This window comes from Passer domesticus, chromosome 17 (assembly GCF_036417665.1).
Source record: "Passer domesticus isolate bPasDom1 chromosome 17, bPasDom1.hap1, whole genome shotgun sequence".
Taxonomy (NCBI): domain Eukaryota; kingdom Metazoa; phylum Chordata; class Aves; order Passeriformes; family Passeridae; genus Passer; species Passer domesticus.
In genome coordinates this window covers 3,993,838-4,020,793 of record NC_087490.1, presented here as the reverse complement: position 1 = coordinate 4,020,793, position 26,956 = coordinate 3,993,838, and the positions used below count along the sequence as shown (strand labels likewise).

General features: G+C 54.7%; 1 protein-coding gene across 1 annotated transcript in view; it reads left to right on the top strand.

The window, feature by feature from the left end:
- The first annotated feature begins 313 nt into the window (after nt 1-313).
- Nucleotides 314-26,956, top strand: part of SRRM4 (serine/arginine repetitive matrix 4) — a 46,999-nt gene continuing 20,356 nt past the window's right edge. The window contains exons 1-6 of the mRNA XM_064393081.1: nt 314-580; nt 19,037-19,180; nt 21,373-21,453; nt 22,897-22,968; nt 24,571-24,597; nt 25,036-25,086. Coding sequence (XP_064249151.1) covers nt 450-580; nt 19,037-19,180; nt 21,373-21,453; nt 22,897-22,968; nt 24,571-24,597; nt 25,036-25,086 — 506 coding nt within the window. The 5' untranslated portion in view covers nt 314-449. The remainder of the gene's footprint in view (nt 581-19,036; nt 19,181-21,372; nt 21,454-22,896; nt 22,969-24,570; nt 24,598-25,035; nt 25,087-26,956) is intronic.

Sequence of the window (26,956 nt, the reverse complement as noted above, 5' to 3'; positions counted from 1 at the left end):
CGGGAGGGCACTCGCTGTGCCCCGGAGGGTCTGTGCCCGCAAAGGGCAAAGTGCGGCGGTGCCCGCGATCCGGCAGCGAGCTGGAAGCGGCCTCTCGCAGGGGAAGGACATGGTGGGGATGGCCCGGGGGGCTGCGAGGGGCTGGAAGCCCCGCAGGTCCCACCGGGGGGGAGCGGACCCAGCCGAGCGGGCGGCGGTGCCGGGGCCGCCCCTCCCCGCGCTCGGCCCCGGGCGCAGCTGCGGCGGGGCGGTACCGGGGAGGGCACGGCGCCGGGCCCGGCCCCTCTGCCCGCCCCGCCGCCACAAAACGGGAGCCGGGGGCGGCCGGGGCCGCACTCCCCGCAGCGGGCCGGGCCGAGCCGAGCCGAGCCGTGCGGTGCGGGGGATGTAGCGCTCAGCACCGCGGACAGCGGCGGGGCCGGCCGGGGCTGGCCGCGGCTCCCGGGGCCATGGCCGGCGTGCAGCAGGGCGAGAAGCAGCTCTTCGAGAAGTTCTGGAGAGGCACCTTCAAAGCCGTGGCCACGCCGCGACCCGAGAGCATCATCGTGGCCAGCATCACCGCCCGCAAGCCGCTGCCCAGGTAAGGGCTGCCGGGGCAGGGAGGGGGGCTCCGGGAGGCCCCGCGTCCTTTCCCACCTCTAGTCCCCTTCCCACCCTAAGGAGAGTCCTGAGTGTGTCCCCCGCCACCAGCAGTTCGTGGCTGGAGGAGCCGGGGCACCCTCCCCATGCCTGAGCCCCCTCCCTGGGCAGGTGCTGTGCTCCAGAGCTGACAGGTTTGGGGAACTTCGTCTTGGAGCCTGGGAGCCGGGTGAGGGTCTGCAGAGCTCTAGCTGGGCTATGGAGAGGGGGCAGTGGTGGGGGCATCGGCTGGAAAGTGTGACCAGCTCCATCCCTGCTGTGCAAAGCCCTGGGCTGTGTGTCCTGCTGGTGGCCTTGTCGCTGTGTCAGCCCTTCCCCTGGGACCCTTGGGAAGGTGAAGCCTGGGGAGGGAAAGAGCCCCGTGGGGCTGGACCCTGCCTTGTCACCGAGGGGAGGCTGGTGCCCCCCAGGGACACACAGCACAAGCCAGGGACAGCTCTGGGGGTGGTGTCCCCCATGTCCCACAGCCGAGCAGCCTTGACTTTGCTCACCCAGGACCTGTCCTGTCCTCCTGCTCCAGGAAAGTCCATGCCCCCATGTTTGCCAGAGGAACAGAGAAACCTGTGAAAAGAGGCGAGGGGGCTGCAGGTACCCCTTGAGCCTCTCTGCCAGACTGTCACACAGGCAAAGGTCCGTGTGGCTTCCTCACAGCCATGAACGCTCTAGACCAGCTTTATTTTGCTGATTGTCTCAGGAGTTGTTAATAATATCCTTGTGCTGCTTTTATAAACAAAGGACTTTTTTGCTGGTTGTCCTGTCTCTTTGCTCTGTTTTTCCTCTGCTGGGTTCTGCCCAGCTGGTGTGGGGAACCAGCCAAAGTTCCGTGGAGGTGCTGTGTCTGTAGAGGAGAGGGGCTCAGTCTGCAGGAGTCTGGGTGTTGGGGGCTCAGCCTGTACCAGCGAGGAGAGACATCCTTTGGAATGAGCCATTTCGGATGCTTCCCGTGCCAGTGGAGGCTGTGAGCCACAGCAGCAGTGGGGATGGGGGTCCCTTCTGCCCCTGCAGCCCAGCTGCTGAGCGTGAATTTTTCCAACCTCTCTGATTTCCATTAATCTGGGTAGGAAAATGGGAAAGGCATGGGTTCAGCCTCCCACTGAGAAGAGGAACTCTTGTTTCCATAGGCAGTGTTTGCAGGGCAGCCTTTGTGGCAGAGAGGAACCTCTGTGTTTTTCTCCATCCCTGCATCGGGTATGGTTGGCACCTGAAGGGCTGAGGGCTCACACACACACTCCTGCCTGGACGTTCCTGAGTGAACTTAAATATCTTGCAGTTGGAGGTGTAATAAGGCAACAAATTCAGGTTTTAGGGAAATACAGCCAGCTTGGGTGCCAGGAATGAAGCCTGGCTCTATCTAGCCAGCAGTTTGGATGGCGCAGACATCGTGGTGGGGCTGAGCACCGCGGCTCGGGGTGTTTGCACATCCATAAAAAAGTTCCCAAATGCGTGCACCTCTCCGTGCTGTTGGTGGTGACAGCTCCGGTGGGAGTGAAACAGTGCAGGAGCTCTTGGCACAGAGCAAAGCGGCCCCATCAGCTCGGCTTTGCTGTGGTTGGTGGTGGGCACCAGCAGCTCCAGGTGCCCACACCGCCTGTGCTCCTGCCCTGCTGCTGCCGGGTCTGTGCAGCCCGGCTCCTTTTGTCCCCTGGCAGCGTGTCCTGCTGGGCCCAGGGATGTTCCCTGCGGTGTGGCAGCTGCACTGAGCGGGGCCAGCCCGGCAGGGTTGGGGTCTGCAGGGCACTCGCTGCACTCACCCTGCCCCAGGCACGGAGGGGCTGCCACCAAAGGCTGCAGGACAGAGATGCTGTGGTTCCAGCTCTTCTCATCGGTGCTGCCGGCTCAGCTCACATCCCACAGGGCTCTGCCAGCAGCCCGAGCTGCCATCTGGGCAGGATCACACCTCTGAGATGCCAGATCTTCACCCCCAGGGGCTTTGCAGCGGGTCCCTGCTGAGCTGCACAGTGGTGTCCCCAAGCTGGCCCCAGGCTTGTAGTCCAGCAGCAGCCAGAGCCAGGTTCCTGCTCCCCATCCGTGGAGAGAGCAGACCCAAGGCTTGCAGCAGCCCCTCTTGTAGATGTCTCCGTGCCTGGCTCCGCTCTGGGTTTGTTTTTCCGGAAGGTTTCGCTGTGCCAGTGCCTGGACCAGCCTCTCTTCCCTGACGATACTCCCGACTAATTTAAGAGCAAATGACTGTGGTGCCAGAGAGGAGATGGGGAAACCAGTTAGCCAAATGAAATATTAAGATGACCATCTGGATTCCTGTTTTCTCCCACACTTGACAGCTGGTCCCCTGCAGACACCCTGCCCTGGATCCGGCCCCGTGCTTCCCACAGCAGTGAGACGCTGCCGTGGTTTCTATCCAGTGCTGCCCACCTCCCATCAGTTTTCCTGGCTGGGCTTGTGCCCTCGTGGAATGTCAAGGGGCTCAGCTGCACCATGGGGGTCCTGCCAGGGACAGCCCCCAGTGTCCATAGCCCTGAGAATGGCTAAGGGCCCAATCCTGCATCCTTGTGGGGCAGCGATGGGGTTGCCTGGACAGAAAGTGATGCTTTTTCCCCTTGCCCCATCCCTCACCACTACCTTCCTGCTGCTTCTGCAGGTAAAGCCTCTTCCATCTAAATTCCCATCAAGCTGTCTTGGAGGTTGGGGAGGGTTAAAGCTTTGCTAAACCCACGGTTCATGCTGGAACAAAAGAGTACATTAATATCTTCCCTCCTGCTGGGGCTGGGGGGGCATTAAATCCGGCCCCCCAGACAGCTTTGTGCCCAGAGCAGAGCTCTGCCAAAGTAAATGGATTATTGACCAGTTTGCAGAGTGAAAGGAAAAACCGAGGTGATGGGGAAAGGGGCTTTTCCAATTAACCTTTGCCCACACAGGGCCTGGTGGGGCTTTGCTGTGCAGCTGAGGGATTGCATGGTGAGGGGAGGCTGGGGCTGACCCAGAGCTTGCCTTTGCAGGGGAATTGCTCCAGCATATGCAAAATCCAGTGTGGGATTTGAGGGGGTTTTGTGCCCAGTGTGCTGGGGAGGGATGGGGACAGGGACCACCTACCCTGCCCTGAGCTCCTCTGCCAGACCGGAGTGCTCTCAGTCTCTCTCACTGGGCCATGGGGATGGGGCTTTGGCTCTGGTGAAGTGCAAATGCTTTTAAAATCTGCTGTGTTAAGGTGCCACTGGCCTCTGGATGAGTATGAACGCCATGCTCTGGCCCCAGCCCCAGAGCAGGATCCGCTTCCCTCCCTCTGGGCTGGGCTTTTGTCTGCATCTCTTCCCTGGCTGTGACCTCGGGCACAGCACGAGGCTGGGAGCCCTGTCCTCTTGGAGCTGAGAATTCCATCAGCAGGGATGCCAGGACCTGGGGACATCCAGGCAGGAGATGCTCCCGAGAACCGGAGCTGGTGGGAGTGTGGGGGCTCGAGGGATGATTCTGGGGGTGGTTTAGTTCTCTGCTGCCACACTGCCAGCCACGGTACTGTTGGTGTGAGCTGCCCTGTCTCTGTCCTGTCCCCGGAAACAGCCGAAATCCACTTTTGGGCGCTCCGGGGCTGGGCCCTGCTGGTGTCGGCTCCTGGGGCAGCCGGTGCTGCCGGTGAGCAGCGCTGGGGAGAGGAGGCTCCTGCATCCCCCGTGCCAGATGGTCTAAGTGGGTCACATCAGGGCAGCGCTGGGGATTTGTGCTTTAACCCTTAATCCCCCGGGAGGCACCGTGCACGGAGGGGGAGGGATGTGCTGCTGGAATGGGATTAAGCCATTGGGGCTGAGCTTGGAGAGGAGTCTGGGCGCTGCTGCTGGGACAGGGGAGACGTGTCCTGCACCGGGACAAGGCAGGAGCAGCCATGGCACCGGAGGTCTCGGTACCCAGCGAGCGCACAAAGCAGCTGCAGTTCCCCTTGGCAGCGACTTTTGGCCATCCCAGCCTCTGGCTTCCCCAGGCTTCCGCGGGTCCCCGGCGGGCTGGCAGCCCCCGGGCAGGGCCGTGGCTGTGCTGCCGGGGAGGAAGCCCCGCTGGCAGCCCCGCCGTGCCGCTGGGCCCCGCTCCCGTTAATCCTCCCCCGCGCTGGCCGGGCATCTGCTCCGCGGGGCCGCCCGGCTGCCATCTGCTGCCTCCATCCAGCGAGCACCGCGCTAATGAGCCCGTGGCCCCGGCCCAGGGCGGGGGGAGAGGGGCTTGAAAGGAGAAGCGAGGGGGAGAAGAAAAGCCCCTTCCTCGGAGGGGCTGTCAATAGCGAGGCTTTTGTCTGGCCCTGCCCTCCGGCTCCAGCTGGACGGCGCTGGGAGCAGGGAGAGCTAATTAGGCAGCTCGGAACTGCCGGGGGGCTGGGGGCAGCTGAGTGAGGGGGAGAGCTGGGGATGCCCGCAGGACCCGCTCCCTGCTGCTCGCAGAGCCTTCCTCATCCTCATCCCCCTCCTTTCCCCCGGCCCTGTCCATCTGCCTCTGCTCTGGTGCTGGCACCGTGACCCTGCTGGCCTCTCTGCTGGGAAACGCTGTGATTTTGGGGACAGGTAATTTCTCACCTGTAAAAGTCCACTTGAGAGCTTTGCTGAGCTCTGCTTGGGGCCCAAACCATGCTCCCACACTCACCAGCAAGAGCACGGGCACAACCTGGCCCTGCTGCTGAGAGTGAAGGGCCACGGCAGATGCTGAGAAAACACGGGATAAGGGTCTCCTAAATCCGGGATTTGCTGCTGCCCCACCTCTGGCCAAGGGGGAGCCTGTGGTGTCCATGCTGTGCTGGGGAAGCACCGTATCCAATCTCTTTAGATGAGGGATGAAATCAGGTGGAAGGAAGCAAAAGGGAGGACAATTCCACTGTCTGGCTGGAGGAATGGTTCTGTACAAATATTTGATTTCACCCTTGATCAAACCCACTGGAGACATTAGCCTGGCTGCCTGGCAGCCCCCTGCAGATGCTGGGGGTGCTGGGTTTGTGAGGGCAGCCCTGGTGGGGTCTGTGCTGACCATGGGGTCCCCTCCCTGCCTCAGCAGCATCCCAGCCCTCGTGTGAGGCTGTTTCATGGAGCGTGGAGAACCAGGCCAGGGTGAAGTATGACAGTTTAGGGTCTTGCAGGACTGGAGTTCATCCTTGCCTGGCTCAGGTAGCAGCAACAGCTCCAGCCAGTCCCCATCCCTGCTTTTATCTCATCCCTGGAGAGGCAGGAGAGCAGGACACTTGAACCCCATGCAGGTATTCACACCCCTCCCGCAAAGTCCTGCTCATGAATATTTAGGGCTGTGAGGCCCTAAATAATAAATAGCAGTGATGACCTTGATGACAGGGATTGCTAAGGAGCTTCTGCCCAGCGCCAGGTCCTCTGGCTGCTCGTGTCTCCTTGCTGTCACCGTCCTGTCCCCGTCATCTGGGACAGCCTGTCCTGCTGCAGCTTGACCCCAGAAAGGGTCTCTGTGGTGTGCTGGGGGTCCCATCTCTCACCAGGCTCCCTGGGCTTGGGAGATTTCCCTGGCCTTCTCTGCTCAGCCCCATTCCTACCCCTTCCCACATCTCCATGGCTGGTGGCTGTACCTTTCCATGCCTCCATTCCTCTATAAGCTGGACTTACCAAAGGCAACCCCGGTGTCACTGAAATGAAATCATTTCATGCATGACCATCCTTTCCTTTTCTCTCCTTTTTTTTTTCCTTTTTTTTTTTTTCATTTTCTGCCTGAACCTCTTCATCATTGCAAAGCCTGACCTGGGCCAGAAAATCCCACCAGTGTTTCAGCTGCAGAGGTGCCAGGGCTTTTGCCACAGCCCCTGCTCTGGCATGAGCCCCCAGAGGCTCTTTGCTGTTGTGAGACTGGGTCTGCTGTGACCCACAGCTCTTCCCTGTGACCCACAAACCTCCTCCACCCCCTTGGGTGCCATCAGCTGGAAAACAGGCCTGGGTTTGATGCCTGGCTTGGAGCCCTTTGGCATTCCCAGCAAAGGGCAGGGAGAAAGGCCAAATCCCGGGAGCCAGCTTGTGTTTGCAGCCTTGCTTGATGATTTCATAGGTGTCTGCAAAGGCGCAGAGGCTGTGATGCCTGAAATCTGCTGGCAGTGGTGGGTCCCAGCAGCACAGCATCCCGAACAGGGCTTTGGTGTGGATCTGGCACTGCCGGGGGCGAGCAGGCTGGACCATCACCCCCGGCAGCGTGGCCAGGCACGGTGCCCACGTCTGTGCCACCATCTCCTGGCAAAGGCCACGCGACCCTCTGCGGGACACCGGGTGCTGCAAAACTGGCTTCTCCATCAGCCACTCGAGCTGAAAGCGCTGACAAACACGGGGAGTTTAAAAATAGCCGTTTCTTTCGCACGCGGCGGGAACACTTTCCCTGCCAACGCAGCAGGGACTGCAGGAAGGGCTTACGAAAAATAATGCAAGCGGCAAAATAAACTCTATTAAAAACTGTACTGGTGTTCGAGGAGGGCTGAAATGAGTCTCTGGTCTGGAGGCAGCGAGGTTGGGGCTCCACTGCTGACCTGTTTAACTCTCCATGTTTAATTTATGTCTAGTTATTAAGGGGAGAAGAAGCAGCTTCTGCCCAGCCCCAGGAGAGGGGACACTGTGGGCAGGGTCCTGCTGCCTGTGGGGCTGCTCTTCTCTCTCCTCCCTGGGGCAGGGGAGGCTGTCACTGCTGGCGTGGGCTGTGGGGGCTTTCTGCTGCTGGGTTCCAGGGCTGGGGTCAGGTGCCCATCTCGCAGCCCACAGGGTGGCTGAAATGCTCTGAGACCCACAGGCAACGTTGAGAAAATGGGTTTGCACTGCCACTAACATCAAATTCCAGCAGGAACTTGATGGCACTTTGGCAATGGGCTGGCTGTATTGGATTTATCTCTGTGCCCACGTGCGTTGGAGGGTGACTGGAGCAGAGTGGGGCAGGAAGCTGGGATTTGAGCTACATTACCGTCAGGATGAAGAATTAGCTACTGCCCAGCAAGAGAAATATTTTTGCATTAAGAGAGATTTCACAGTTAAAGAGCTCCTGCTGCATTAATCTGTGGGTCAGCTGGACCTGCCGTAGGATCCCCTGCCCACCAAAGCTGTGCAAGTGTTACACCAATCTGTAAGAGCATGTAAATAGAACAGAACTCATTCTCCACAGCTCCAGCAGCTGCAGCCAGCAGAGCAGCCCTGCTCTGCCAGGGCATGGACGTGGCTGTGGCACCCAGAGGTTGAGGAGGCAGTTTGGGATTTGGGCAGATCTACTCCTCAGGCTGGTGCTTTCACTCAGAGAACTTATTTCTTATAAAGCATTGCCCTCTTCAAATCCCTCCATTCTGGTCAGAGCCTGGTCAGGATTGTAATGATGGGGACAAGCAAGACAACTGGCTTCAGCACTTCTTTGAAGGGATGGGGTTTTTATTCTCCAGAAAATTCCAAGACTGGCAACTTACAGAAAATAAAACCCCAAAGCAGCAAAACTTGTCATGTGTCACCTGCCCTTCCCTGTGTGTGGGACAGCCTCTGTGGTTATCCCTCACCTCCACCCCATCCCTGCCTTTGTCTGCCCATCAGCCACGCCTTGGCAGGGTTAGAGGGTGATGGTGCAGGGCCACGGCAGCAGAGGGGCAGGAGGATAATGCCACGGAGAGGGAGGTGCAGGGGGGCTGCGTGGGCACCACCAGTGGAGGAGGAACACAGGGAGCTGTGGTGTAACCCCTGAAACGGGGAGCTTTGCAGCCTGACCTGCTGGGGAGCAGTGGGATCCACGGCTGTGGGCCTGGTTGTGCCCTGTGTCTCCTGATCTTGGTCTCCTGGTGACCTCCTCTGGGCCCTGGGAGTCCCTGGGTGGGGCTGAGCTCTGCAGGGCACAGGGTGTGTTGGCTGCCTGTCCCCTAGGATCCCTGGACAGCCCCAAATGAAGGGGTTCAGTTCTGTCTGGTGGCCGGAGAAGTTGTTAGCATGGTTTTGGACCAGTCTGTGTGCTCTCCCAAAGACTTCCCACATATGGGCAGCCAGTGAAGGATGTTCTTCATATGTTTTGGAGGGGTTTTGGATGTTTTGTTGAGTCCAGGCTGCCAGGGTTCCTGTCTCTACCCCTGCCTTCACTATGAGTGTGGAGCATCTCTGCACCTGCAGGGGCAGAGCCAAAGGCACAACACTGGCAGCACGTGCCAGCGTGAGGTTTAGCTCCTGCTATTGCTGCCTCGTGGCAGTAGTTACTCCCCCATTGCCTCAGGAGTTCACCACAAGTGCTTTTTTCCACCCATAACCCAATTTCCCTGTCCCTCCAAGAGGGCTCAGATGCCGAAGGGCTCTGTGCATGGGAGCTGTGCCACGGGGATGGGTGGGTTAATTTTGCAGTGGATGCTCGTGGTCCAAAGTGCTGGCTGCTCTCTGGGCTGTGAATGCCACCCAGGGCACATCCATCCCTGATTAATGGAAACTAAAAAGCAGGATCCTAAGGACCCATGGCTCCCCTACCCCTCCCCACTGCTGGCTGCCACAGCCAGCCCTCAGCCTACATTGCTGCTGGGTTTGTCCTGCACAGAGCAGAGGACAGCAGGTCTCACCTCGCCTGCCTGTGGTGGAACAGCAGGCAGTGGAGCCCCTGGACACAGCCTGTGCCCTCCCTGCAGAGCTGGCACTGGGGCTCAGCCAGTGCCCTGCTCCCCCCGCTCGCCCTCCCCAGCACGTTGGTATTGATTTGACCTGAACTCCCTTTAATGTGCTGTGATTTCTTTCAATTAGGCTTTGAGCGAGGTCTCTGCCACGTTCAATAGAACTGGACCAGTGCCTGGACTAGCACAGCCCAGAGGGAGATGCTTGCAGATGCTCCCCCATCCCTGGCAAGAGCATCCCCCATGCCCTATTTTCCCCATGTCCCATGAGGATAATCCCACTGCTTAAAGGTTGCTCCTTGTCCCCTCTGCATTTCCTGGCCCTTTGCATCCACTGGACTGGTGGCTTTGCCAAAGGGCAGATTCTGTGTGCAGGGCAGCCCCCCTGCAAACAGGAGCTGAAGCAACCCTGAGCACTCCTCCTCTTCACATGCCCAGCAAAGCTTTCCCCTCTCTCCTTGGTGGCTGTCATCTCCTCAGGGCTGCACTCAGCCAAGTCAGGGTTGGTGTCACGTTGTTTGCGGCAAACTGATGGGCAGGGTGCTTGTTTCCAGAGACTGTGTGGAGCAGAAATCCCTGCCCTTCATCTCCAGCTGCAATTACCGAAGCCAAGTCGATCCAGTTGATGGTAATAGGATGGTAACACTGTCTGAATTTGTATTTAATGCTGATTCCAAGAGTCTATAATCTTCATCAGCACCACATGACTTTTTATAGAACAGAAAAATGTGAGAGCGGTTAATGAGCTGTAATTCTGGAGAGCTTCTGCCTTGATTGGGACTAATTATTTTCTTTATAAAAATAATTAACCATCCACACAACCTATAGAGTGAAAGGCATGTGGCATTAATTAAACCATGCAGTATTTTCACTGCACCTTTATCTCCCATTTCCCAGCACATCCCAAATAGACGGTCACACACTGCGGAATGCCAGGCTGGGCACAAGCTGGCATCGTGTGAGGGCTTGTGCTGGGCACAAAGGGCAGGTCCTGGGTGAGGGGGCTGCCTCCAGATCCCAAATCCACAGCCTCTTGGCCCTGCACGTGCTGTGGAAGCCCTCATTTGGGTTGGGAGGCTGGTTGGGGGTAAGGTGGTGGTGCTCACACGTGGGCTGTCTGTGAGGGGATCCTGGGGGTGTCAGTAGGGCAGCCAGGGGGACCTGGCAGGGCACAGGGCTCTGTGCTGTGTGCTGTCATTTTCTGTGGGGCATCAGGATATCCCAAAATTGAGGTGGTGGCTTTGTACAGGCCAAACCTTTGTTCTCAGCCCTCTGGGATCCCGGGATGAGTCCCAGGTGAATGTGCCCCAGCACCGGGGCTGTGCGTGCTTAGACACACACTTACATAATATATAATTGTTAACAAAACTAATTCCCCTATTTTCCTGGAGGTATTCTGAGAACTAATGAATATATTTGCATAATCTTGATTTTGTTTATGAATAATTCTGGATTATCCAAATGTGAATAACACCAGGGCTTTGCCACTCTAGATTGCCTTTCAGCTGAGGATAGCAAAGCATTTTACAAATATTAGTTCAGCCTCACAAATCCCAGCAAGCAATAAAATTATTATTACACCCAATTAAAGATGGATGGGATGGAAACTGAAATGATTCTCTGCAGCCCATCCTGGCAGGGTCTGCCATGGGGACTCACCTGCCTCTTCCAAGTCTTCTCCCTAGGAAGCAGCAAGCTGACAAATATCCCCTTTTTCCTTTTTTTGGGATGACTTAAAACAGTGGGCAGAGTTGCAGGGTGGTGTGGTTGGATGGGGACCCGAGAGCACACAGGAGGTTTCTTTCTGGCTCTGACTCCCTCACAGCACTGAGCACCCCACAGCCCTGTGTGTAGCAGGGATGGCACAGCTATACCACCTTGGAGCACAGTGGGAGGAGAAAATTCCCTGTCTTCCCTTCCAGAAACTCTCCTTTACCCAAAACCTCCTCACCAGTCCTTCCTGGGCAGGCAGCCCTGACCACTGAGGTGTTTCCCACAGGACCAGGAGGTATTGCAGGAAAAGAGGATTGGAGTCAAACTAAACACTCCCACCCATGAAGCTGCAATTCAGGAGCTTCCCAGCTCAGCTGTCACTGCACACACAGGGAGGCAAAGGCCCTTTTTGGTCACAAAAACCCCCTGTCAGCAAGTGAGGGTGGGAGTTTAAAGTCTGCTTTCCACATCCCCTGCTGGGCTGGGATCGTTGCAGGCTCATTGCTCAGCAGCAGAAATCTGTTGGTTAATTGCTTTCCACGGGAGCTAATTTCTGCCCACGCTTCTCTGTGTGGGGACATCTGCTCCTCACGGTGTCATGGAGCTCTCCTGGCCCCAGGGTGGCCCTGGCAGTGCAGCCCTGTACATCACAGGGGCTGGATGTCCAGGAGACAAGTCCCAAAGAGAAGGATGGCCAGGGAACCCCTCCTCACCAGACCCTGCCCAGGTGATGCCCTGGCTGGGGACACCCATTTGGCACCCAAGTTGGGGACATCCATTTGGCTGTACCCTGAGTCTGTCCTGGAGGATTCGAGCATTTTTTGATGTTGGAGTCATTTCAAGCAGAGCCCTTGGGAATCTCTGTTCCCTAGTGAGCACCATGCCTGTGTTGTGGCACATGGGGTGGCTCAGGATTTATGAACAGCATCTGGTGACCTGGGTGTCCCTGTCCCCAGCCTGAGTGGATGGATGGGGCAGCAGACAGTCTCAACCAGAGGCATTTCCAGGGCAGCTCTGCAGGCAGGTGGCAGCTGCATGAACAGGTTGTGTTCTTGGAGTTACCTGAGTGTTGGGACCTCCAGTATGTTGTCTTCTTTTCCAGTGAAATTTCAAAGGATGGAGGAAAAACTTTATGTGAGTGCCAAAGAAAGCACTGCTGCTCCAAGTGGATCTTCTCCAGCCACCTCCTTGCTGCTTCCAAAGTGCCTAATTACTAATTCATTTTTAAAGTGATCTCTCAGTGCTTTCAGGAGCTGTGGGTAACTGTGTGCTTACAATTCCCTATTTGATGAAAATTTAACGAGTTGTTATTGGCAAATTCACTATTTCACTGCCGTTTGCCATGCCAAATAGCACAGGGTTTGGATAATGAGGGCAGCAGGCACATCTGATGGTCCCAGGAGCAGAGCTGGCACTGCAGCCCCTTGGGTGTGAAGGTGTCCTCCAGCCTGACCATACTGCAGGTAGTGCCAAAGCCCTTCTTTTCTAGGACATCCATTAGTTCATTTTTTTCCTTAAATCCTTCCTAAAGCATTAAGCATCATCCTCAGCTTCTGGCTCCCTGTGCTGTGTTGAGAAGTGCCCAACCACAGCCGCTGGGCTCCCTTCCAGCCCCTGGGTCCTGACCTTTGCCCAGCTTGGTTTTGCCCTGTGCTGCTCATAGGCAAGTGTTTCGTGGGAAACGTGAGCTCAGATCCAGACTTTTCCTAATCACAAGCTCTGCAAGGGCTGTTTCAGATTGCCCCCATGCCCGGCTGTCAGCTCACCCCCTTCATAGCTGCTGCAGGCTGCCTGGGGCTGATGGCAAGGAAAGGAGCCAGGAGTGCTGTCTGGGGCCAGCTGGGAGGAATGGCTGTGGAGCTATGGTGTGGCTTAGCACAAGCTCTCAGCCCCAGGCCTCTGGATCACCCAGGAGCCCAGCATCCCCCAAAACATGGATCAGGGATGTGCTAGATCGCTGTGCCATGGGGCAGCACGTCAGCACTTCTGTCTGCATTTGCGGGCACCCGAAACAGCCAAAGCTCCTCTCGTCACATTTCCTCACGGAGGAGAAAACTGGCTGCTGTACAGACATGGGAGGCCGCAGGGTGTTGTCTAAGGAGGAGGATTTGAGGACAGGAAAGGCACAGGATTGTCCCCCTGAGAGCAAGCCTGGCCCGGCAGTGTGCAGGTGCTGACGGGCAGGATGCTCCGCAGGGAGCTCCGAGCCGGCAGCGTGGGAGGCACAAGATGCCGCAGAAACCCTTCGAGATGGGGCAGCAGTCCAGGTTTCCTTCAGAAACAATGTGACCATGTGCCATATTCCTCAGGTTTGTCGCTGTTGTCGCTGGCAGGCAGTCAGCAGAGCCATCCTGGGTTGCTGGCAGTGAAGGAAGGGGACACTGAGCCCTGCAAGGTGCTCGGGAGGAAGGAGGACAGGGCATGGGGCTCCTGGTGCCCCTGGGGAAGGGGAGACCGAGCTGTGGGGAGCAGGGAGAGGCTGTGCTCACCCTCGTGCTTGAGCCTGCCTAAGAAGGCGATTCAGGAGGCATCTCTTTCCCCGTGGAGCTTTCCCTCTGCAGGGATTGTCCATCCCCTGCTGCTCAGCAGGAGCCGCCGCCGCTGCCAGCTGGTGCCCGGGACAGAGCCCTCCCCGCGGGCTGCCACCTCTCAGCATCCCCCCGAGCAGCTGGCACTGATCCTGCGCCGCCACCGGGGCCTCTTCCAGCAGGGAAGCTCCTCTGTTCTGATCCAGCCATGCATAGTAAATCAGCTGCTGGAAAAGAAAGAGCCAAGCTGCTTTTTTGGCCCGGGATGTGCTGGGAGCGGTCGTTAAACCTTTCTGGAGTGTAAGAAGGAAAAGGAGCCACATCCAGGCTTGTGCCAGGACACAGGGTTCCCAGGAGCAGGAGGGGGAGGAGAGTCACAACTGGCAAAAATCTTATGAAAAATGTATAGTACAGAATTGTGTTTCTCTTGTGTGTTTGAACTGCCTCAAGAAACCCACGTGCCTTTCTGCAGCTGGTGCCTCTGCTGATACACAGAAAAAAATAGCAGGGAGAAGATTAAAATTGAACTGGCTTGGAGTCTGTGTAATCAAGGAAAACATCTCGGTGATTTGCTATTATAATTTTCAATAACAAACTGCAGGGCTCCTGCTGCACTAATAATAACGGGTTGAATGAGGTGGGCAAAGAACCTGCCTTGGGTGTTTGTGTGTGTATGTGTGTGCTTGTGGGAAGCACTCACAAATATTCCCCATCTCCTAATTTTGAAGAGGTATTTTTAGTGAGTATTTCAAAGAGCTTTACATAAACACATCTGCTGGAGTTTTTACTGGGAAATGTCTTTACGACAGTCTTTTCTGTCCCCTCCCTCTCGGAGGACAAGGGAATGGTCTGACCATTTTCTTTTTCAATCAGATAAGCAAAGCCAGAGAGCGAGAGAGAAAATCACAGGCTCATTTTGCCGGTGCCAAAAGGCTTCTCAGCCCAAAGGGTGGATTGTAGAAACACTTTGAGCAGCTCAGATCACCGTCACTAGAGCCCAGGGCAGAAGCAGGCAGAAGCAAACGTGATGTTGCTGTGGCAGAGAGTGCAGGGATGTGGGAGAGCAGGGATCCTGGCCCAGCACTGCCCTCTCTTGCACAGCCAAAACCTCCAGGTGAGGAAAGGAGAGGAAGGATGGGATATTCCATTACCTGTGCATGCACTTTTTGTATGTTACTCAGAAGTGACAGGAACATCCCCGGTGCAGGCAGCTGCAGGCACAGGAGTTTCTCCAGCCTCCCCTCAGGATGCCATATCCTGATGTTCCCAGTTCCAAGCAAGGTGTCCATCCTTCATCGTGTAATTCCAGTGAAATGTTCACAGCTTTTAGGCTCATCAGAGATGTTTTAGCCTTTTTTGTTTGGGGGATTTGATTGGCTGAAGCTGCTCCTGCCTTTTCACTGAAGGGTGTAGAGATGATGGGAACATGAAGCCAGCTAGGGCTGAAGCAGGGAGTGTAGTAAAGTTTCTGTGTTAGCTATCCCAAATCCTCTGACCTTGGAAATGCTGCCAGTGCAAGTCTGCCAAGTGCACTCAGTGCCCAGGGCCTCTGAAGTGCTTGTGCATCCAGCACCCAACTCAGCTGCATGTGCAAAGGAAAATAAAGGTTAAAAAACCCCAAAACTGCTTGGTTAGCATGGTCCAGCCCCAGTTTGCTTACACTGCTGCTTGCAGGGCAGCTGGGAAGGGCACAGAGGCTGCACAAGGCCACTGACAGCTGGAACTGCTGGGGTCCCTCCTGTGCAGGTGAGGGACAACACAATTGAGTGGGGAGATGGTCACCTGCCACGGTCTGGCAGCTGAAAGGTTACAGGGAGAAAATTTTCCTGCTTTTGTGTCCTCTTGAGATGAGCTACTGCGGGGAAAAGGCTGATTGATGGAAGCTTTGTGGCAGGAGACAGCTGCAGGGCCAGGGCCAGCTGGGCTGGGACACGGAGCCTGTGGGCAGGGGAGGGCAGTGCTCGGGATGGCAGCACCCAGGGAATGTGAAATGCACAGCAAACCCCCCTGCCTGCTGTCACTGCGGGCCAGGGGGCACGGGTGTCACCGGGCTCAGCTCCCCGAGCAGCGTCCGTCACCAAGTGCCACATTTCATGGCCTGATGAGATGGCATTTGGCCGTGGCAGGCAGCGTGGCAGCCCAGGATGGAGGGATGGGCATGGTTTGGGAGTTTGCTCCCTGAGGCAGCAAACACTTTGTGCCTTTGTCCCGTCCTCTGTGGACAGTGCCAGGGTCTGTCTGTGGGCAAGGGCAGTCATTAACTGGTCTCCATGGTATCCCCACACACCGGGGGTGACATCCCTTCCCCAGGCAAGGGAGGCAGAGTGGGTTGGCCTCAGGGCACTGCCAGCAGCAAGGAGCCACCCATCCCTTCTCCTCCATGTGGCCGTGGTGGTTTATGGTGGTTTCATCCGCCTTCAAATAAGGGATGTTTGGATGCCTTCCCACCAGTGACCTTTCCTGTGTCATTTGTGTTGGGGTAGGCAATAGATCATGGCCCTCTGCTGCCAACACATTCTGTTAGAGAGGGAATACATGTGAGAGCCCAAATCTGACACCACAGTGTGGAGGTGGGCAGCCAGGGCTGTGAGAGGCTTGTGCTGGTGGAGAGCTGAGGGCACTGTGTGCCTGCTGCTTCTCTTCCAGCCACTGCCGCATTGGCAAAATTTGCCATGAGCCCAAAAGACCCCTCCTGACCCAGACACTGCTGGGATGGGAAGGACAGGATGAGCCAGCTGTGGTGGGTGGTTGCACAGGGCATGTTCTGCACTGAGTGGGTGGCAGGCAGCCCACAGGTGCCCTGCTGTGGGGGGTCTCCCATCAGGAGCAGCTGCTCTGCTTCTGGACAGGTCTGATGGATAGGCTGGGCTTCTGCACAGGAGAAAGGAAGGGAAAAGAAAAACGAGTGCCTGTGATTGAATTGCCAAGTGGAAATGGAGAAGTTTGGAGGGCAGGTGGGATGGGTGGGCAGCTGCCTTGTCCTGGTCTGAATGCCCTTGGCCAGGAGCAAGTGCATCCTTAGGGACAAACATACACTCAACACCCTGGGGAGGGAGGCTGTGTGCCTCACTAGGAGTGCTGGAGCCGTGCTGACCCCCAGCAGGGCATCCCTCCTGCCTGCTCTTCTTCCTGCCTCCTCTGGCACATCCCCTGGGCTGAGTGAGTCCTGTGCTCCCAGCAGCATCCTGCTGAGCATCCCTGCTGCTCTCCCTGGGCCAGCTCCAGCAAAAACACCCACAGAGGCTTCTTCTTTTCTGCTGCAGGCACAAACAGCAGGGAAGGTGTGATAATCCCTCCTTTGAGGCCACAGAGATCATTCACACCAAACTGCATCACTTTTATATCAGTCATGAAAGACACGAAAGACAATAAGAAAAGAAAATGTTTATATATATATATTTTTTTTTTTTTTTTCCAATCAATGTCTATGGAGCTCCACGCCAGGGGATTACCAGCCAGTTTAAAGCATTAGTGACTCTCAGCATCCATCAGAGGAGAACATTTGGTTGAATGGAAGCCAGCCTTTGATGGAATTGGAGAATAATTATTTCCATCAATAATTACTTCCAAGCCCAGAAGAAATGGTTCCTGGCACGTTGCAGGACAGGAGTCCTTGATTGCCTCGAGGCCAATATGCTTTAACCCCAGGACCTGGAAATCCCATTAGAGGCTGGGTGACAAGGATGTCGCCTGTTGTGCCCAGGTCCTGGCAGTGGTGTTCCAGCCTGCTGCCAGCCTGGGGAGGATCCCTCCTGCTCTGCTGCTGGAGTGCATCCAGCTCACGCTTTGCACAGGTCATTAATTTGGGGACGTTTTTAATGGATCCTAATGATTGAGCCTCAGAAGGCTGTTCTTAAAAGGGGTTTGGGAAAGGCCACAAGCCAATTAGCTGGCACACAGAAAATTATTAACCATGTAACTTCCTGGGTGGTTAAAAATAATGGAGATGTTGGGAAGCAACTGGGGAATTATTACAGACTTTTTAAAGCAAGAGGGACTATTCACCTCCTGCATATTCTGGGCCAGAAACATTTCACCCAGCTTCCCCCCACTTATCCTTGTCTCTTTTATTTGGCTGTGTATATCCTTAAATGTTAAGGCATTACAAAATGGGCTCCAAGGAAAAGGTGGCTATTAGACAAAGTGGGTGGTTATTGAGAGAGAAAACACAGGTGGGAAGAGAGGGGTGACCCTTCTGCAGGTGCTCCTGTGCCAACTCCAACCCCAAGGAGTGTTATTCATGCCTGAGGCAGGCAGCAGGATGTTCTCTGAGGCATGCAAAGCTCTGGCCATGCCTAACTGGGGCTTTTTTAACATGCCATTGCTCTTTAACCACCCTTTTGCCCCCACTTAACGCCCAGATGTGCAGCACCCACCTGGCCCTGGCTCCTATCCCCACAGCCCATGTGTGTGGTGGTCTCTGCAGCCAAAGCATGTTTCACTGTGGCTGCAGGGCTGGCAGGGGGACATCCCAGCCTCCTCCTGCTCTGCTGGCATCCACAAGGCCTGAGAGCTCCAGAGTGTTGCTTTCCAAGGAGAGGAGGTAGGCCTGGTGACAGACACAGCCACGGGACTTTGCAGAGCTGACCCTAAAGTGGCACCCACATCCCAGTCCTGGGATCAGCTTTAAAATGGTAATGGGAAGGAATGGGGACGCTTTTAGTGCCAGCTGAGCCCAGCCTACCCAGGGTATCACCCCACAGCCTGGTTGGGCCTGGACATGCCCACGTTTGCTTTATCTATTCCATAATGCTCTGGATGACACTAAACCCCAGCGTTTCCAGCACCCCTGCTGGGTATGGTTTATGGCTTTTCATTAATCTTTTCATTCTTTGAAATAAATATCTGCAGGGCCTAGAAACCTATTTACTTTCCTCCTGAGTGTCTGCACGCAGACTTGTTTGGGTTTGTTTTCTCCATTCAGCAGCTCTTTTCTCCATTTCAGCTTGCACAAGCCCCAGTGTTTCTTAGAAATCATTCCCTACAGGCTTTCCCTGCCTTTGCTCTGCCCCTTGCCAGCTCCCAGGGCACTTACAGGCACGGACCTGGCCCAGGTGGTTCCCCTTAACTCTGCTGGGCTGTCCCAGGTTCTCAAGGCTGAGCTGTCAGCTGGACCAGGTGTGTTCACAAGCCCAGCACCTTATTTGTAGGAAGTCAAGGATGAGAATGTGTGGTAAGGTGTTATTGAGGCATTAGCAAGTGTGGAAAACTACATTTTAAATGGGAAAGGGTTCGTTTTTTTCTATCAGGATGCAAAATCTGTGCTGTCTCTGCAGAGCTGGTGTTCTAAACCCCACAATGCAGATGAAGATGTCCCGACTGGCTCCTATTTTTTGTTCCCATTGGATCGGATCTGGCCTGTGCTGTCCAGCTGCTCCTTGGCTGCATGATGCTCGTGGCATCTCTGCCTGATCAATGAGCACAGCATGCTTGGCTTGGGAGCGGGGCATTCCAGAGCCCTGTGGGAGAGCTGAGCACTGAGAGCAACACACAGCTCTCCTTCGCAGCTGCACAGCTCCAACCTGCAAAAGGGAAAGGAGATTCCCCAGGGCACGGGGAATGGCCCCAGCTGAAGGGACAGCTCCTGATGGCTCTCTGTCACCTCTTGCCCCGGCAGTGGGACGCTCAGCTGCCTGCCGTACCCTGCGGAGGACAGACGGCCCGAGAAGCTGAGCAGCTGCGTGGTCAGGGAGCCTGCCAGCACCAATGGCTGTGCCAAGGGGAGAGACAGACGAGACCATGCCCACCGCAGGTCACGCAGGTAGGAGCCAGGGCTGCCAGCGGGGCCACCCTGGGACACGGGGGTGGCAGGGGAGCTGTCCATGGATGTTTACTCAGCCCCTCTGGGGTCTGTGAGAGCTGGGGGTGGCTTCAATGTCTCAGTGTGTGCACAGAAAATGTGTGCAACCGCATGAAATCCCTCTGCGAGTTTGCAGGGATGAACCTGCAGTTCGTTTCTACTCCAGGGCTTGCTCCTACAGCCTCCTTCGAGTCTTCCAAGACCTGCCAGCACTCTCTGCACGACCAGGTCTGCTGGGAATTGCGCTCAGCAATTCCCCTCTCCCCGTGCTAGATCAGCTCAGCAGCACTGCCTTCATTAGGACACGGCCTCGTTATCAGCTTGTCATTAGTCCCTGACCACTTGAGAGGAGAAAAATGAATGAAACGTTGTAAATGAAGCAGCTGGGGTCTCTGAGCCCTGCCTGCTCAACCGTCTCTGGGATTAAAGCTGCTCCGTTCAGCTAAAGATGCTGGAAAGAAAGAGCAAGAAAGCACATTTCATATCTTCAGATTTCAGGCCAACCAGAACAATAATCTAAAGCACACTTTTAATTAGACTTTGATTATAATCGTGGAGGAACAATTGAAGTCAGATCAGTGCACAAGGGAAAGCTGCCACATCAAAGACAAAAGACTTTATCTGGGGAGAGGGAGAAGGGCTCTGCAGAAACCACCTGGGGCAGCATGAGATGCTGCTCCCTGCTCTCCTGTGGCTGTGGCAGTGCCCAGCTGTGTCCCTGGCTGTCTTTGGGCAGGTGTCCGAGCTTAGTGACAATGAGACGTCCTGGAAAATGCATGATTTCTGTCTGCATTGAGGTAAAAGGGCCACTGAGCCCAAGGTGTGCCACATCCTCTCGTGGTGCTGCTGCCGATCCGTGAAATCCTTGGGAGGAGCAGTGAGGAGGAGGATGTGGGTGCTCCGTGGGGCCATGCTGTGCTTGCACACTGGATTTACTGCACCAGAAGCACTCATTATTCACAGCTCACAACTGAAGCATTAGCCTGCAGTTTCATTTTGCAGAGCTTTTATTTTTTTTTTCCCGAAGTGTATTAAAAGCTCTAAGCAATTGAGTTTTTATGATAGTGTAATTTCACTGGCAATTCAAGCCCTGGATGATCAAGTGTTGAGGGGTGGTGGAGTCTGAGTGTCCCCCCTCAAAGTGTCGTTTGCTCTGCATTAGTACTTTCATTAGCAATAATGTTTGCTCTTGCTGCAGAAAACTGCTCAATTTTTGCCCTGTTTCTGCAGCGAAGATCTCACAGCATTCTCCAGTTGTGGGGCTGCTTCCACCCATTCCTTGCCTCTGGCTATTCCCAGATGCAGGATGAGAAATGGGGAGCCCAAGACACAAACCCAGCACTGTCAGTGATTTTTCAGAGGCCCTGGGGAGCTTGCTGTGCCCCCACAAACCTTGGTCATGGATCCATTTGGGGATTCAGAGGGACCTGTGGATCTGTTTGGAGATCCACATGGCTGATTTGGGCTGATTTAGGGATGCCACCAGCTGCCTCTGTCTTTACAAGCATTTGCTTTAGTTAATGAGTAGCCACAGAGTATCTGTCATTTCTTTCAGCCCAATGCTCTGAATTAATTAACCACGGTATTTGCTTTTCATTGAAACATAACACGATTCAGCATCATATGTTTAAAGAAGAAATTAATTTGCAAGAGGGTTTATTTTCAAGGTTTAACAACTGTATAAGAGATGCATATCTCCTTCAATTACCATAGTGTCTCAATAAATATATATATATTTCTAATCAATTGCTACTTAACACATGTCAAGTCTTTATTATAGTTAGATGCATCTGGTTGCAATAATTACTGTATGCAAATTAAATGCCAATTAATTATTTAAAGCATATTTACAAAGAGCAACAAAACCTATAAATCTGTTTTGGAGTCGTTAACCTCAGCAAACATGTTTTAAATAATCAGCATAGCTGTGGTGGAGCTGTCTTGTTATATCTCTATTAGACAGTTCGTTTAAACTGTGACTAAATAATTAGTTTGAGGGTAATGAGGCAACACCCACACCCTTGGCCCACCATGAACACTGACCTTGCTGCCCCATGTCCCTGAGGTGGCAATGCCAGAGAGTCCCATGTGAGCCCATTCAGGGTTAATTTTTATTATTTTTAACGTTTATTGGGTCTTGTCCCCATCCTCAGCCCTTCATGCGATGGGGAGCGGCCGCTGCCAGCTCGGGGGAAGAAGAAGAAAAAGAAATCTGGCCGCAAGAAGAGAAGGAGGTGAGGGAGCCACGGCGGGGTGAGGGGCCAGGCAGGGCTGGGTGTGAGGGGAGAGGGTGATGAGGGAGCCATGGCGGTCTGAGGGACAGGCAGGGCAGCCCTTGGCTGGGTAGGAGGGGAGAGGATGATGAGGGAGCCATGGCGGTCTGAGGGACAGGCAGGGCAGCCCTTGGCTGGGTATGAGGGGAGAGGATGATGAGGGAGCCATGGCGGTCTGAGGGACAGGCAGGGCAGCCCTTGGCTGGGTATGAGGGGAGAGGATGATGAGGGAGCCATGGCGGTCTGAGGGACAGGCAGGGCAGCCCTTGGCTGGGTATGAGGGGAGAGGATGATGAGGGAGCCATGGCGGTGTGAGGGACAGGCAGGTGAGCCCTTGGCTGGGTGTGAGGGAGCCATGGCGGCATGAGGGAGCTGTGGTGGCATGAGGGGACAGGCAGGGCAGCCCTTGGCTGGGTGTGAAGGAGCCATGGTGGCATGAGGGAGCCATGGCGGCATGAAGGGCCAGGCAGGTGAGCCCTTGGCTGGGTGTGAGGGAGCCATGTCGGCATGACGGGACAAGCAGAGCAGCCCTTGGCTGGGTGTGAGGGAGGAGCGTCATGAGGGAGCCATGGCGGCATGAGGGGACAGGCAGGGCAGCCCTTGGCTGGGCGTGAGGGAGCCATGGCGGCATGAGGGAGCCACGGCAGCATGAGGGAGCTGTGGTGGCATGAGGGGACAGGCAGGGCAGCCCTTGGCTGGGTGTGAGGGTAGAGGGTGATGAGGGAGCCATGGTGGCATGAGGGGCCAGGCAGGGCAGCCCTTGGCTGGGCGTGAGGGAGCCATGGCGGCATGAGGGAGCCACGGCGGCATGAGGGAGCTGTGGTGGCATGAGGGGAGAGGCAGGGCAGCCCTTGACTGGGTATGAGGGTAGAGGGTGATGAGGGAGCCATGGTGGCATGAGGGGACAGGCAGGGCAGCCCTTGGCTGGGTGTGAGGGAAGAATGTCGTGAGGGAGCCATGGCAGCGTGAGGGACAGGGATGGCAGCCCTTGGCTGGGTGTGAGGGAGCCATGGTAGTGTGATGGGACGGGCAGGTGAGCCCTTGGCTGGGTGTGAGGAGAGAGGGTTAGCGAAGGATGTAAGCGTGGCGATGGCGATGTGTGGGGCAGGAGGGGATGGCAGCTCTCAGCTGGGTGTGAAGGAAAAGGATCAGTGTAAGATGGAGACGTGAGGGCCTGGGGGTTCCACAGCCCAGGGAGGTGCCGCCATCTTCTCGCCCTCCCCTCAGGGCAGTGGAGCTGGGTTGAGGCTCATCCCTGGGTCTCTCCATGAGCTCATCCTGCTCCTGCCAGGAGCCCCAGCCACTTTCTGCCCTGGAGATGCCACGGGTGGTGGGGTGAGTGTTGGGGTGGCTGGCACGGCTGTGAGCAGCCCTGTGGTCCCTAATGCCCCTCTGCCCCCTCAGGTCTCTCTCCTACAGTCCTTCACCTGTGAAGAAGAAGAAGAAGAAAAGCTCCAAGAAGCGAAAAAGAAACAGGTATTTTTTCCCTTGAAAATGTAATTCCCCGGTGGCAATGGCTGTTGGGGTTTGGAGAAGGGGTGGAAGGCACTGCTGCCTCAGGCAGCTGTTGGTCCCAGTGGGCAGAGAGGTATGAGGCTCTGAGCACTGGGCAGCCATAGCCCGAGTCCCTCTGGACTGGGAGGGCATGGAATGGGGTTCCACCCAGTGCAAACAGAGAACCATGAACTGGTGGGGTGTGGGGACACAGAGGTGGACAAGCCACATTGCTGAGAGATGTGTGGAGCCCCAGCCTGCTGACCTTGCTGTCCTATTCACATGTGTCCATCCTCGGGAATGCCAGTGGGATCAGTGCTCAGGGCTTGTGCTGGTCTCCATCCCTTTCTCCCCAGCCTGCAGAGAGTGTCAGCATGAGAAAAAGGTTCAGATCAACTCCCCATGCCCACATCCCAGTCTCGTCTCCCAGCCCCAGCGACTGTTTCCACCTTCCCCTTCTGAAGTCCATTTTTAATTCAAAGAGCATGATTAATTTTTAAAATTGCAAATATTTCACTGTTTTCTCTGAGCTGTTAAACCAATATTTGATTAGAACAGTGGATTCCATCTCCCTAAGAAGGTTCATGTATTTATAATATATTGAACCAAAGAGAGAAGCTACCAAAAGTGAATAACAGGGTGAAAAGTTGAGCTTGAATCTCCAACGAGCAAGGGAGAAGGAGAAACAAACATATAGCAACTTCTCTAAAAGACTTTCTTCCCAATGAGGAATTCTTATGCTCTTTTGTGGATGCCATCTTGATGGAAGTCCTGGGTCAGAAACTCTGGCTTTGGACCTTTGGTGGCCATATATGCCTCTGCAAACCAAGGATAAGGTGGAGGTGGTCCCATAAGACTGCATGATGTGAACCATTCAGGCTTAGTGACCAGAGGTTGTTTGCAGACACCTGGCAGCATTTCAGCGACAGACCCCAAGTGACTTTGACAGAGGCAATCTCACAGCCCCTCCAGGCAGGACTTCAGGCTGTGTCTTCTGCAGGATGTTGTGCTCCAGGCTGAGAGGAGAGTCAGTGGGGTGTGCAGTGCACTGGGACCAGGACTTGCTGCAGGGATGTGTCCTCCATGCCACCAGGGTGTTGTGCATGGGAGAGGTGTCTCCTATGTCATCCCAGGGGTGCTCCAGGAGGCAAGACAGGGCCATGATGCTGGTTTGGCTGTGAGACTGCTCTGGAGTTACACAGAGAGGATTTTTCCCTGGACTGCTGTTTGGTCTTTCATACAGAAAACCAGGGAATGGACCCACCTCTACATGCAGTGCAAAACTGGAGGCAGTAGTAGAGAAAAAGGACCCACCAGAGATAGGGGATGTATGTGATCTCTCCAAAGACTTATCCTGAGGACCATGTTCTCGGTTACTTGTATGGTGTGCTGGTCCCTTCTGCCACACCAGCATTTCTCAGCTGCTCCCTCACCAGCTGGCTAAAGGAGAGGCAGGACCATTCTGCCCAGGTGCTGGATGAGGTCTTCTCTCAGTGCTCAGTCTGAGCCTAAGCACATTGCCTTGGACTCAAACTTCCAGTTTTGTGAGACCCTTTATTCAATGTACATATTTGTGTCTTGCAGGTTGTCATCAAAGAAGAGAAGGCACAGGTAAGAGTTGAGCAAATGAGTGGTCCCTTAGAAATAAGTTTAATGGTCTCTTCAAGGCTGATGTTCACTGACTGGGGCAGGAGACATTTCTTCTGTGTTTCCTTGTGGAATCCCCTTGGGTCCCCCCATTCCATGTGGGTCTGTGGACTGGAAGAGCTCTTCTGATTCCAGTATGTGTGTATACATTATCAAGAAGTACTCATTTTCTCTATGGAAAAAGGCAAAGTCACCAAGTTGGCTGATCCCTTTGAGGGTTTTGGCCAAGCCCATGAAGCAGATTTGTCAGCAGGCACTCAGACCCCCTGTGCTGTGACAATCATGAATCCCTTTCATTTTTACTGCATGCTCTTGGGCAACTGAGCTGTAACATTGATGTGTGATTGTGCAGCTTTTTATCGGAACAGAAATCTCCAAATTAATTAGCCATTTCTTATTTAGTTCCTCAAGCCCCAAAAGTAAGAGAAAGGAAGAAAGAAAACACAAAAAACAGTAAGTAGTGGTTCATGGAGTTCTCTGCCCTGCCTGCACAGTGTGGGGCTAGGAAGTGCTTGGTGTGGTGGGGCCCCTGGAGCTAACACCTGCGGCACAGCTCTAAGCATTTCTCAGGATTATTTTGAAGCTAAAACCAGCAATTCTGGTTTCGTTGGAATGGAAAAGGGTTTGTAGAGGCTGGAGATCTTTCCTCTGCCTTTCTTTTGTGACACCTCTTTCTGTACTTTGTGTATCTTGCACGGATGTGCAGAGTCTTGTCCACCCAATCCAGAGAGAAGGCTCCAGCTTTTTGGTGGGGGCAGCATGAGAGGCTGAACACTGACCTGCCAAAAGGGCAGGCTGGCACACCCTTACTGGGAAGGGCCTCAGCAGCTCCTGGGTTCATGTATTTATAATATATTGAACCATATATATATATTGCTCTAGGAGGTTGCATTAGGACCTACCCATGAGGTACAACACAGGCAAGGGTCTGAATGGGGTCAAGGGGAAGAGAAGGGGTTGCTTGGAGGGGATGGAGTTTGCAAAAATCTGGTGTTGAGGTTCAGCCCTGGAGTGTTAGCACAGCACAGTCCTTGTCCTGTAGGGATATAGTTGAGGGCATGGTATAAAATGGGGTTCCTCAGAACTGGAAGGACTGTAAGCTGCCTCTGTTTTTCCCTTCATTCTCTGTCTTCTGGGAACTGCAACTTGTAGCTTCTGACCTGCTTTCAGAGCAAGGTAACAGTCCTGGGGCTGAACCTTGGGCACTGACCCCCTGGTCAGCTTTGCTGGGCCTCGGGATACTGCCTGCACAGGCCATCTCCATTGCATGCAGAAAGCCAGTCTCCTTTTCACTAAGATTTCTGCACATTAAGTGGCACAGTTTCAGCTGTTTCCCCTCGAACTGGGCTGCCCTGCACCTGGAAAACTCAGTGGTAAAAGAGAGGCTTCCTAGGTTACCTGTAAAAGGAGGCATCTCCCCAGCCTAACACAGCAGTACCCTAACAGTGCAGTTAAAGCTAAGATCCATGTCCTGCTGGTGTGCCCTGCCCTCAGGGAACCAGAGCTGCTGGAATTGCTCTTTGGGGATAAACCAGCCAAGGCATTTTAGCTTCATTTTTCTGCTGGCAAATCAGAGCTCAGCCACTCCCAGTTTCTGCAAATCTTTTGCTCCCAGGCGTGGATCAGATGGATCCCATGAGGATTTTTTGGATAATCACACTGCTTTGACTTATCTTTGCATCAAGCATCTGGTTATCTAAATCACACAGGACCAGCTTTCCCTTTTGCAGAAAGGAAGACAAATTGGAAGGACTGGTGCAGGGGGTGAAGGGCAAACACAGGGATTTTCACACAAATCCACCATATGAGTGAAAGATGTTCAGTGTTGCTGATTTCAGCTGTATGGAAATAAGAAAGGAGGATCCCAAAATGTGAAGAAAAACAAAATCATTGGGTGTGAAAAGCATCAAAGAAAACAGCCAAGCAGAGTTGAAGGAATTGCCCTGGAGGTTGCCCTTTTGTCTTAAAGGAGATGCTGTTCTCAAGCAATTATTTGCTGAGTTTTTATACCAGCAAGTTGCTAAATGCTGCCCAAGCAGGTTGTATTTGTGCTGTCAGAGCCTGTGTAGTATGGCCATGAAGTCAGGCTGTTCCCACCAGCTCACCCACAGTTAGCTTTGCCTGCTGGCACCGCTATGCCAGCCTGAGCAGATGGAAATGCTTCCAGACCTAAATTAACTGCTGTGGTGAACAAAGATTGGAGGGGCAGGGCACAGAAGGTGGCAGCTAGCCTGTCACCCTGCTCTCTGCACCCAGGACTTCAGCTGTTGGCATGGACAATCATAGCCCTTAGGTAACAGGGCCAGGTAATCCATGAGAAACA